Source organism: Opisthorchis viverrini (genome assembly GCF_000715545.1).
Source record: "Opisthorchis viverrini unplaced genomic scaffold opera_v5_365, whole genome shotgun sequence".
In the NCBI taxonomy this organism is placed as follows: Eukaryota; Metazoa; Platyhelminthes; class Trematoda; order Opisthorchiida; family Opisthorchiidae; genus Opisthorchis; species Opisthorchis viverrini.
In genome coordinates this window covers 169,049-181,661 of record NW_008752028.1, presented here as the reverse complement: position 1 = coordinate 181,661, position 12,613 = coordinate 169,049, and the positions used below count along the sequence as shown (strand labels likewise).

The 12,613-nt window shown below is 42.6% G+C and overlaps 2 protein-coding genes across 2 annotated transcripts in view; one reads left to right on the top strand and one right to left on the bottom strand.

The window, feature by feature from the left end:
- Nucleotides 1–572: 572 nt before the first annotated feature.
- On the top strand, nucleotides 573–1,016 carry T265_15157 (hypothetical protein; the record flags this gene model as incomplete). Its single annotated transcript, XM_009176838.1, has 1 exon — nucleotides 573–1,016. A coding segment is annotated over one exon (444 nt), but the record flags the coding sequence as incomplete, so codon positions are not given.
- The window catches only part of T265_10460 (hypothetical protein), a gene marked incomplete at both ends in the record, with an annotated part of 53,455 nt that continues 41,702 nt past the window's right edge, over nucleotides 861–12,613 (bottom strand). The window contains one exon of the mRNA XM_009176837.1: nucleotides 861–1,019. Within this exon, the coding sequence (XP_009175101.1) occupies nucleotides 861–1,019 (159 nt within the window). The remainder of the gene's footprint in view (nucleotides 1,020–12,613) is intronic.

The following is a 12,613-nucleotide window of genomic DNA, read 5'->3' as shown; positions in this document are numbered from 1 at the left end:
TCCCAAGCAACACATTGTGCGAAAAGTTTGAGACTGCACGATAATATATATATTGCATTTTCGATCCGCCACTACTGAATCTATTGTCATACGAATGCACTTTTCTACAGGCTATGTAATATACATACAGGAAATTCAGCACGAGTTTCACACCGCCTACATTCAACGTCATACCAGCTCGGAATCTGTTCGTCCAGATCGGGTGGTGGTAACAAAACATGCAGTACACACTTCGGTCACGTTAATTTCATCGTGTTAATCGATTGGGCCGAGCAACGCCAACATCCGCAGTGGTCGTTGGTCGCCCGTGTGTATCTGCAATAGATTAATTCAGTTATTTTTAGTAGTCAAGGTACCAGCACTGTGAAAAGCTGGGAACTACGGTCAGGACTAGCGTACGTCCGGTCCGGCCATGGCGATTGGCGGCCGAATTCAGATGATTATTGGTCAGTCGGTTGGACTGGTGTGTAGGCTTGTGCGAATGCCCAAGACACTCCACACACCGGTCGCACACCAACAACCAGTTGTTTAAACCGCTGATTGTGAACACACAAGCCACTTAGACCGACACCATGATCGAAATTCGACGTCTTGGCACAGTGCTGCTCGGTATCGCGATCGGGCTTGTTGCTTTTGGAGTTGCAACCTCATATTGGAGATGTGGGAACCTGTTTGAGAGTTGTCAACGCCACGGACAGCGCGATTTGATCATTGCTGTTTTAGCCCTCCTGCTTGCTGGTGTGGTCTGCCTATCGATTGTATTCCTTTTAGATTTGATTGGATGTTGCTCCGATGGCGTCGTCGTCAGCGCCGGGTACCTAACAGCTCGATTTATCCTACTCTACTTGGGCACGGTATGCCTATGGATAGGCATCCTGATCTACAATGGCAAGTTCAGCGCGGAGTGGTCCAATTTCGTCACAGTGATCGGCTGTGTATTTGCACTGCAAGTTGCCCTGTTGGCTCTGATCAGCTCGCGTTGTGTGACCGGCACGCGAGTCATTGTGCGATCGGCTTGACTGCAATCAGAAGGTGAGAAGATAATGTCCCGCGTTTGTCAACACCCCCCTGCCAGCTGTCTCGTAACACGACTGACTGGTTGTTTAGCTATAAAATCTTTGCTTAATTATAATGGCCTTCATTTGAACTAAAGCCCATGTGTCTGCTACCACGACGGTCTTGAGGTGCAGCCACATGACCTCTGCTCCTTTTTTGTGACTTCCAGCCGTGAATTCTCACAAACCCTCACTTTTCCGCTGATAACACATTGTTCATTTTATTTTTATTTCGGTTTTTATTCCACGGGTTTCTGTGGTTGATCAAAGACAAAGAACTAACTATGCTAATGTTTATAGAATGCCAATGCTCAGTAGAATCTTGCTTTTATCTATTTGTTTTGTTTACCAGAGGACTTTGAAGATGAATGCGTTTCCTTATAGAAGTATGTCTTCGATGAAAATAAAGGGAATCAATCCATTTACGATTGTTGTTTTTTGTGTATTCCGTTGCATTCAGAAACACAACCCAATTCTAAATCCGTTGTGATGGGAGGGGGGCTGTCATTCAGATTGAACGAATAGGTTCGACAGTAGATGACCGCTGGCATTTGTTGACTTCACATTGGCACCATTCCTCCAGTTGCAAGCTAACCATAACCAGCAAGACAGCCATATATGTTTGTAATGCACCACTCTCTCTCAAAAAGCAAATTTGTTTGTAAATGAGTTTATTCAGAAAGACAGTTGCTCTGAACATGATAAGGATCATCAGTAAGGCTTGCGCTGATGTTCAAGCCATGGGTTAATTATTCCTTAGAATTCCCAGTTCGAAAACTATCAATGAACCACAAGCGTCAGCACTTTGACGTGGAAGTGAGTGTATATCAGGCTGGGTCGCGAGGGGAGGGGTTCTGTGCCAAACGTCCTGTTTCCTTGGTGAAGGCAAACAAGAAAACAGGGTCTTACCGTCAAACGACTTTGAAACAAACCCACNTCAGCAGGAATGGCTTGGCATTCTTTGTACACTGCGAAATTCACTCCTGGCATATAGCAGAAAAACGTTCACGAGTACATTTTGGCTCTAGCCTCTTTCGCTTCACGCTGTCAAATCATTGCCTAGAAATTTCCTGTCCGAAAATTCGAGGCCATGCTGTTTACTTCCTAATCATTCAACATGAGGAGTTGTGCCGCTTTCAAAATTTCGATTGTATTAGCTTTTGTTGCAGTTAGCCTGCCGTTCTGTTTGATCTCGACCACCATATTCAATTAATCGTTCTCAAAATTCGTTCACGTCAACCAGTTGGTTTGTTTACTACGACGCATGAGGCTTTACAAGACCTCGTTCCATTCACCTGTTCCTATAGCACAAATGGTATAGTGGATCGAGACAACGTGAATTCACTATGAATGCAGCAGTTCATTACGATGATAGCTGGCACATTCCGCTAGGACATCAATGAGTGCCTTGTATGCAGCAAACTGATCAGAGTTGCTTCAAAGATAGGGAACTGCTCACGTCTTTTATTGCACGGAGTATATGGTAAGTGACGAGAGAGTCAGACTGATGTGCGGTCGAGTCAGAGGACTCGCTCTGGAATGAGAGTCTATAGAGTACAGCATTATATCCGTGTTTGATTCGAATAGATGGTTTGGTTTTCATGGTCTAATGAAATGTTCTAAATCTATGCTGTTGAACTGTTCATACGTCTTTAATGTATAAACACAATCAGTTGCCGGCATAATGTCAGCGATTTTGTCAGAAAATCTTTGTCTAGACCGTACCGGCTCCTGTCTAAAAGAGACACATTTGCTTTTATCGCAGGGATTCGTTTGGTTTAAGGTCCGTTTTGAAAACAGTACGGGAACAGTGCGCAACCGCCTGTTGACCAACAGGTCAGTGAACTATTGCCATTTTTGGAAAAAACAACAAAGTTGTAAATAAATCAGAGTGATGAAGAGTGGAAAGTTATGTTGTTTTATTCTGATCGGACTTTAGCAGCAACAAAATCGAGCTTCAACATTTTAGCTCTCACGAATCATGTCCGTCTGTGCTGCAGGCACTTATAAGCCCGCCACTGTTGCACTGCAAGTGTAACTGAACCAGACATCTCTTGTTGCATCTCTCGTTAGCTAAGAAGCGTGAGAAACCTCTCCCGATTTCCAGGATATTCTTCTGTCATCGATTTCCGTCATTTTGATATCCTCGTGAATAAACATGAGTGAATTTATGATTTGATTAACACACACTTTATGAAATTTCCGTATGTTTTGGAAACCTGTGATATGCCTGTTGAAGTTTAGTTAACGCCAGGGGGATCACACATGAGCAGTGCTCAGTCTCACGTACTAGGTACAAGGTTAGGCACATTAAAATACAGATCTAACGCCTCCGGGACTAAAAGTGTTGTTTAAGATAGCGGTTTAAAAAATTGGCGCGAATTGGGCGCGGAAATTGTCGTTTCTGTTATGTGGGTTATACTTAATGAGCATGGAAAACTCGTCCATTGAATAATGCTGAGGCGGATTTCAAAGTTTCCGTAAAAGATCCGAGGCCACAGATTCACAGCTATCTACTACATCGATTTTGACTCCTTTCTTCATTGGCTTTCAGGCGCAGAGGGAGAACCTTTCACCCGCTCGATAGTCATCTTTGCTGTCCCCTTTTATCCTCGAAGTACACCCCTAACGAAGTAGCAAATGTTATTGAGTGCCTTTCGGAGCATGCAAATTCCCCGCCCTTATCTAGGAATTCACTATTTTAGTCAGCTAACTGATAGGGTAGTTGGGCGCGAGTTAGTCTGGCCACCAAGCTGTTACCCCAAAACTTTCAGATGGTACAGAATATGTGGGATGCATGACAATCAATAAAGAACTGGCGAAGCAGTAAACAGTCGCGCAAGTGATTGGTTAGTTCACTAGGTGATGCAGCACACGCGACTCCAGGTGCGTGTGCTATCGGAAGACTGGGTGTTTGTCTTCTGTTCAACAGTCACCATCCATGTGACCAGGAGATCGCACGATGTTAGAGGGACCACACTTCATCTCCCTGACTGCGCGCACTGATATGACATTGGGAATGGCTACACAGTACGATAATGCACCTAAATTCCCGTCGCTTGTCAATTACCTCATTAAACTTGGTCAGAATATGGGGCATTACAATTATCTGTCATCGTTCTAAATGTCAATTACATTGAGGAGCAGAATATACATAAAATAGTATATGTGCCTTTTCACACATGATCACTAGTGTCTCCTTGTGATTGGCTGGCATTTTTATCTGAACCGGACCTGCTTCCCATCAATTTCAGTGAATCTGGCAGAATAAAGGACAGACACAACCAAGAGAATTACAGGGTTATCATACAAGGTTTGTTCAGAAGCTTGATTACATCCAGTCTTAGTCGCATACTGGCCTAGTACATTCAGAAAAATCATGTCTACCTTAAAGGAGGATTGCTTAAACAAGTGGTAACAAATAACAGAATTCCGAAATTCCAGAAGTGTGAAACTATAGGTAAGGATTGCTGTTCGAAATATGGATAACCTGACCTGCCCGGACGAGTTACGTATGTATGTATGTATGTATGTATGTATTATGTATGTATGTATGTATGTATGTATGTATGTATGTATGTATGTATGTATGTATGTATGTATGTATGTATGTATGTATGGTAGTATGAATGAATGTGTGTATGTATGTATTCACTCCTCCCTTAAGACCCAACAAAGAAGTGCACAATTTTGTACATATACAAGAATACTGGATATACAGGTTATTCAACGTGACTGAAAAGGAGAATTCTCGCCCCACTCTTATGAGGCCCTTTACAAAGCCCTCAGGTACAGGTGAAATTTTGGGAAAATTCAGCAACCATTTCGGTTTTTACTGTTTGCCCCCTAATGAGGAGCGGTTCGACGATTAGGTATTTTGAGACCTCCTGAGAGTGGTTTCTAGAGGCCACACACTGGTCAACATATCACACTGTGGTGAGCACCCGCGAACTGCAGGAAATCAGAAGACAGGGCAGCTGACGAGAACCCAGATCAATATAGAATGAAAGAATATATCATTTGGCTGGTTAGCGGTGTCCAGTTAATGCCTACGATGATCAACGTTGTCTTCCATTCACTGTTCTCTCTTTAGCTAGAAATCACGTACGGCTATTCTTACTCACTGTCAGTGCTTCACTGATCAAGGAAACCGTTTATCCTCCCCAAATCACCACTCCGGGCATTTCCAGTTAGTTAAATCCAAAGGCGCTAATAGCAGTTTTTTGAAGATGGGACATCATGTGAACCTAGCTACAGCTAACAAAATGAACTTGGGATATGTGTGCTGCTGAACAGGAATTCATTCATTCAGTTTCCTTCAACACCCACCATTTAGTTAAAGCTTAGCATCCCACTGTGAGATGAGTGTGACTACCCTCACACCACGCGACCCTGATTCGAGAATCTGAATGCATTGTACAGAAGTTCTTATTAAACTTTGCCAAAAAAATAGACTTTATTTCGGATGCCGACTATTTTGTCATACTCCAAATGTTTAATTGAGACCATCTGCTTGTCACTTAAAGTGCTCACAATCACCTTCTGGGTTGTTTCCCGTTCGACGCTAATAAGTACATTAAATTCACGGGATTCACAGGATAATTCCCACTTCCTTTTCTGTGTTTCTCACCCTTCACTGTGAATTACTTTGGACAGAGACGACAGCTGTAGATCGGACTTTTACAACCGCCAGTTCATGAATTTGTGGTACGGCTGGATGACCGCTGGTCATTTTGTAGATATGAAGTTTGTTTACGAGGAGGGAACTTTTCAGTTAACCTTCTGTATAGCCACTATAATCGTTGTTCTGTTAGACGACTTATTTTTGGTATAGTTTTTCCTTTGACATCATTACCGATCTTGTACACTAATGTTCTTTCGGAAAACCGTTACGCCGATAAGTTTAGTGTGTTCACTTTGTGCTGGAAAGTTGCCTCAAACAGGAACTGACTCTTGTGTTCCATCAAAAGGAATCAATCCAACTAAAATGACCAACCCAATTCATGTTTGTACATGGCGAATGAACAATCCATGTGTCAGACAATTAACTATAAAGTAAACCTGTTTTTTGCTTGTAGTCGAAGAGACGTGGTGCCCTCATGGGGCTTTCTTCAAAAGAAACTGTCTCCTAAACTGGACCACATTCTGCGCTATCGAAAGATTTTGCCTGAAATCGACTTTGTTTGAGAGAACAGATTTAAGTCCCGTCAAATAAAACTTTGCATATCCCCTGCATACTCATTTTTCACCACGTGAAGTTCAAGATGAAAATATCACGTGGTGAATTCTCTGACGCATCTATTCTTCTCTATGTATGGAACTTTCACAGGAGACTACAGAAAAGGCAGTCTTTTCTGCCCGCTTGATGGGGAATTAAATGTCCGTCGCTGGTGAGACCAAGCCAAGTGCCAACAACAAGCTGACTTTTGTAAGAGATGGTACAAATACTAACCTCCTTCAAAACACTACCACTTTATTAAACTTCGTTTCAGAAAAGACATATTTTAATGTTGAGTCTTCCCACAGAGACTACTTTCACAAATGTCTAATTTTGGTCCTGCCCTCACGGTGGTCTTCCCAAAGAAGGAAACATGTAATAAGGCCTGAAAGATGTTAGTGAAAACTGCCCGGTTGGATAGATGAAAACCGCTCTTCCAACGGTTACTCACACCGATGATTTACGCTTTGTCGTTGAACACACGCCAATACTTATGCAACCTGAATAATGGTGGTAGGGCTTTCTCAACAATTTTTCTCCATAGAACATCTTGTCTTGGCCCCTCCCCCCCAGAAAAACAAGTTTGTACCTTTTGGTAACAAATTGGGAGACTGGTAATTTTCTAGAAGTCTCGGAAGCTTGGTGGTGCTTCTGCACTCAAGCACTGGCGTCTTTTTCGAGAGAAAACATTCTCTGAGTGATATGTATTTTAAGCATTCGCAGCAATTGCGGGATCACCATATATTGTGAAGATGATGTACCGAGTTTTCAGGTTAATTTTCACGTTCGGCGTAGTCACCGGTTTGAGAGCACATTGTCCTTTATTCAGGAAGCATTGCAATGAGATTCACAGTACTACAGCATTTCCTACAGTTTTGAATCGGGAGAGACCGGCCATCCTCAACTTTGAAACAAAGAATGCAACAAGGCTCACATGCTTAGGCAATAAAATAACATCTTTTGGTGCGATGATGAATATTCAGATAATTTTATAAAGGGAAATACTCACAAGGTTGCTGAAAACTCTTCGACGGCCCACCACCAGTTTTGCCCTTCTTGGGGCTGATCAGGTAGGCGCAATCCCTGAGTTTCCGTTAACCTTATGTTCTATTCAGATAAGTTTTCCAAAGGTGAATAAAACACAAGCGACTTTGCGCAGGTCAGAACTTTCCATGCAGTAGGAACGCTGCACTTCCTATCGTTCTGTTCTTTTGAGCGTTCCATGTGTAGCCTATCATTGAATGAAGAAGCAAATTTCCGGTACTTCCTGGTGTAACACCCTTTGCAAGGTCCCTGAAAATTCCTTGACAACCCAGTACCGGTTTTACTCTAGTTCGGGTTAATCAAGAAGGGTTAGATCCCAAAATTATTCCAACCTGGAGCAATACACTCATTTGCAAACAAATATGGTTTTGCGAACGGCTCACCTGGAACCCAGCTGAATCTCTCGTTTATGGTGTTTTCAAGCAACCCAATATGTTCCACCAGGCCGCTTCATGTTTCATTTTGCATGGCAATCAACATATCGTGATACATGAATAGATGTATCATGCGCCCACCTGAAGATCCCCAAGTAAAGCGAAACCACTTGTGGGCTGTCGAAGTATTTCCAGCAACCTTATGATTAGTGTATTACATTCATTTATTTCGACCTAACTGATCACCAAATTCTACACGAATGCATGTCGTTCAGTGGAAAATCGCATGTGATATCAAGCGCTGCGTGTAATGGGACGCTGAGAGCAGACAGTGAGTATGAATATAATAATATACTGAGAGCTTACCAAAATCTTTTCTGACAACTGTGTTAAAATAAATCGGAACGGATGCAGACGGCCAAATATGCATTTTGTAAATTTGCGACAGAGAACGGTGCGTGTACAGGTCTTGTATGTTTGTATTCCCACGGGCTTGTGGGGTTATGAACGTGCGATATCCGACTACGTATTTGCTTATCAATCAGACTTTTTCCAGACAATTATGCTCGCCTGTCATTTCGTTTTTAGAAAAGAAAGCTGGTCAATATCTGCTGATCAATTCTTGTCCGCCAGAATTCATTCTCAATGCTGTCTTACGTCTAAAGGTTTTCAAACTGAAAGTGGAGAACGGAACGTGTGGTCCGTGGATCAAACAAATTAGCCGAAGTTGTTATTACAAACTCAACAAAATTCCTGAATAACTGAAGAGAATTTGAACGATGAGAATGCACGCAAGTTGCGTGATATCAAGTTGAGTACTACCGTTTCAAAATTCAAGATGAAATCGGTCTATGATATCTGCATTGTTTTGGGCATTGCCTGTTCACTTACACTGGCAACGCCATTATGGAGGTTCTTAAGCACCCGGTGAGGCTTTCCGCAGCGTGAGACAACCACAGTTGTAAATCATAAGCGATATGCAAGCCATCTCCTGCTTATTCCTGGCATTGAACTTCTTGAAGCGACTGTTGTTTGTCTGTGCGTTTCCCATAAGCCCGATCAGCTTTTTTATCACACTTCTTGATCGATAAATCTGGCACCGTGTGCACTGCATCGATTGGAACCTGCATTTGATCAATATAACTCCAAGCGTTCAATGAAACGCATCCTCAAATATTACTCTGGAAGGTAACTAGCGACACTGACAAAACCTCTCGGGATCAAGATCATATGATCTCTACTGAGGATCCGCTCGCTATGTTTACTTCTTCACAATTTTTTTCGCTCGTTTTTCATGAGACGATGTTCCCGAATATTCATTGTCCTTTTTATGTGGATGGAAACATTTGAATCCCACATTTGATCTAACTCGAAGATGGTGTACTTTATTCTACCTCGTAGGTCTTTGCCAACCGTTTTTTGTTTGTGAGCAGCTGAATTCATACCGACTGTCTGTTTCGAGATTTTGGAGAACGAAGTGGATGAACAGTTTGCATCTCACAGTTGTTACTGTTGTGCATGGAATCCTGATGTTTTATCGGTTCTCTGGTAATGTGCTCACGACGGGGGCTTTGAGCATATTGGCACGATAAAGTGGCTACATACTACTCAAGTAAATTGAAGATACAACAATTGGATTTCTTTCAATATGCTTCACTTAAAGCTACGGGAAATGACCTTAATGATAGATAAACACATAAATGTATATCTTTGTAATGTACTGTTCATAAGATTCCTGAAAATCCGTCGACAGCTCACGACCGGTTTCACCCTTTTTGGGCCTCATCAGGTAGTCGCAGTCCCCGGGTTTCCGTCAAACTTATGTTCTACTTGAAACCGAATTGCACGAAATTCGCGAATATACACTCATTTGAAAACCAATTTGATTTTTCGAGAGACTAACCCGAAACCCAACTGATGAGCCCCCAAAAAGGCGAAACCGGTCGTGAACTGTCGACGGATTTTCAGCAACCTTATGAGTAGTACATTACAAGGATATACATGTATCGCGATACCTCGAATATCGTAGCGACTGAAACATATCGTAGCGACTGAGACATGAGGCGGCCTGGTACAGCACGTTCAGTTGCCTGAGAACATCACGAACGAGAGATTCAGCTTGGTTTCAGGTGAGTCTCTCCAAAAACCAAATTAGTTTGCAAATGAGTGTATATTCACATAAATGTATAGATTATGAACGAAAGCTGAACACAGTTCACGGAATGTAAAGTAGTTACATCAGTCTTATGAAGTCGAAGGTCAGTGTTTAGCGAAATTGCTCCTTAGGGCATGATTTCTTAATTCTCTGGCTTTCCATAGCAGAAAGAAACCATTAATGGCCCGTGTGCAGATACGGCGCGATGGTCGAAGGCTATTTATATTAGGATAAAATTAAAATTCATTGAAGTTCCTTGCAACAGAAATTTCAGGAGAGCTGTGTTGCATAGTATATGGAAGGATATCAACATACTATCGAGTCAGATGTTTCCTCATGCACCGGAACTCAGCTCTCCCCACAGGATTGGGGCATAGCTTGACTCTGTTAGTATGTTTTATTCGTTGCGTTTTCAGGCTTTTCAGATCAAGGACCTATGATATCAGCAAAACAGTGTGAGTGTTATCACAGTTGCGTGCTACGTTGGGTGACTTGTAACGGCAGCTGGTGGCACACAAGACATGCTAATTGAAAGACGCCAGGGGCACACGTTCTTGGTCAGATCGACCGGCAACCTAACCTGCGTGCGTTATTTCAAAACGCAGTATCCACCCATCGACGTCATACACAGCTGCACATAACCAAAGGTTTTGTAGAAAAAGGAATAAACACTGACAACTTTGTTTTACTTATTCACACGGTGTGAAGTTGGCGGCTGGGTACGCCTGTCCCCATATACCTGGTGAGGGAAATGCTTGAACCATGGCAAGTTATCAACAGATTTGCTACCAAAACGTTTCAGGGATAGGAAGTCACATTGACCGTTTTTGTGTGCTTCAGGCTGCATTTTATTTTGCCTAGCTCTATCCTTACAACCTTAGGTCAGTTAGAGAAACTGGACTGCACATCGGCAGGATAGTTTCCTCTCAGGTCTTCTAGCGACGACAGACTGGCAATAGACATTTTCGCAACTTTCACACCCGATTGCTATTCCTCAAAAAATTTCCTTATCTTGTCTTTGGACCGCTTTGGATCCTTATGTACATCAGTTTCTTTCCGTTTCTTTCAGTAAAATGTTTAGTTGCTTCTTTGATGATGTGCAATATAAAGTACAGCGCCTCACAGCGGCAGCCTAAAAAAGCGGAATAGCGTACACGTTTACGAGGCTGGACTGGTATACAGACTCAGTTGTTTGAGAAATTTGGGTTTAAAATCCAGACCAAGGACAGATGGTGAGGCACAACGAGTTCTTCACTGTGACAGACGGTAATCACCAAACAGCGCGCTCAGATTTGTCGGACTCAGATGAATGGTAAAGACGGTTGTATCCCAGCTGGTTCGTGAAATTTCAATTCTCACGGGTTTGTTTGTCGTGAAGTGAATTTTTGCAAAATTTAGCGCTATGGCGAAACCACTGAACAACCAGGTGCTCAAATTACTACTCTGTACAATTTGGGGTTTTATTAGACGGCAACTAAGTTTACATAGAATTCCAAAACTGTGCTTCGTACCACCCACTTTCTAGCAAATGAGCCCTTGCAATGAAGGCTGGCAGGTCTTTATTGCTGGTTGCCTAAATATCCATATTGCGGCGGATACTACTGACGAGGCATGAGAGTAGCATGTATTTGTTCGAAACTCCGGTTCGCATCTAAAGGAAGGTGGGGTTTATTACAGAATTTGTGGAACTGCTTTAAAGCATTTCGTTTACAACTGCGTGATGGTCAGTGAATGTCTGGGAAAGCTTAAGAAGACACGTTCAGGAGGAAGACGGATATTCAGTTTTTGAAAACAAGGTGCATATGGGATGCTTACTTTCCTGTCCTGCAACCGTTTAATTGGTGTTTTCTAATGAAAGTTCCGCAGCAAGGGCCTTTTTTCCTTACATCCGTATTATTGAGTGGTCATAGTTTGGGGGCCTCATTAGCATCCGAGCGTAGCAGAACAACCCTGGGGCAATTGTGTCAGTGTATGAGACAGAGTCGTGGTAAAGTGGGCCACCTTGCACCTAGGCAGGATGAAAGACCACGTGTTATTTAATCGCGTTATTCTCAACAGTTTGTTCCGTGTTGACTGGCTATTTGGGTGGCGGCTAATCAGGTGGAGGGCTAAGGCGAATTCGCTTAATTACATTTTGGTGGTAATGTCAGAGGACGTTGCAATTTTATCGAGATTTTATGCTGCAAATAAAGTCAGCCTTTGATGCAGGCCCCCTAGGCGCCTTGTTGAAAGTTAAAATTTATGCGCACATCACAAACCGCTATGGAGGTTCGAACCCATTAGTTGAGAAATGGTTGATCTTTGGTCTGAATAGCTCGCTCTTAGCTGCCACATGACTGGCATATATTTACATGACCCATGCCTACTTGGGACACCAAGCAAGTCCATGACCTGAGCTTCGAACCAATTAGGTTCCAACAAGTCGTATGAAAAGGAGTCAACCAACCGAATGATTTCCTTAGCATATACTAGGAAGACACTAAGACTAAGATAGTGAGCATTCTGTTTGACAAGAAAACTTTTGCTGCAAAATTTCAAACCAGCAACAAAATAAAGAACTCATTTCCGTAATACTTGCGAGTTCTGTCTTATTACTGTGGGTCATACTTCGGATGTACGGATTGAAGCTGTAACACGACCAACGAAATATTGTTTTGCCAACGACTCTAATAAAGGTTGACTGACTAGTATACTAATAACCGCGACAAACGTATTACGCCGATGGCAGGGAATACGACGAAGCCTTTTAGGGGTCGGTACTAACTAA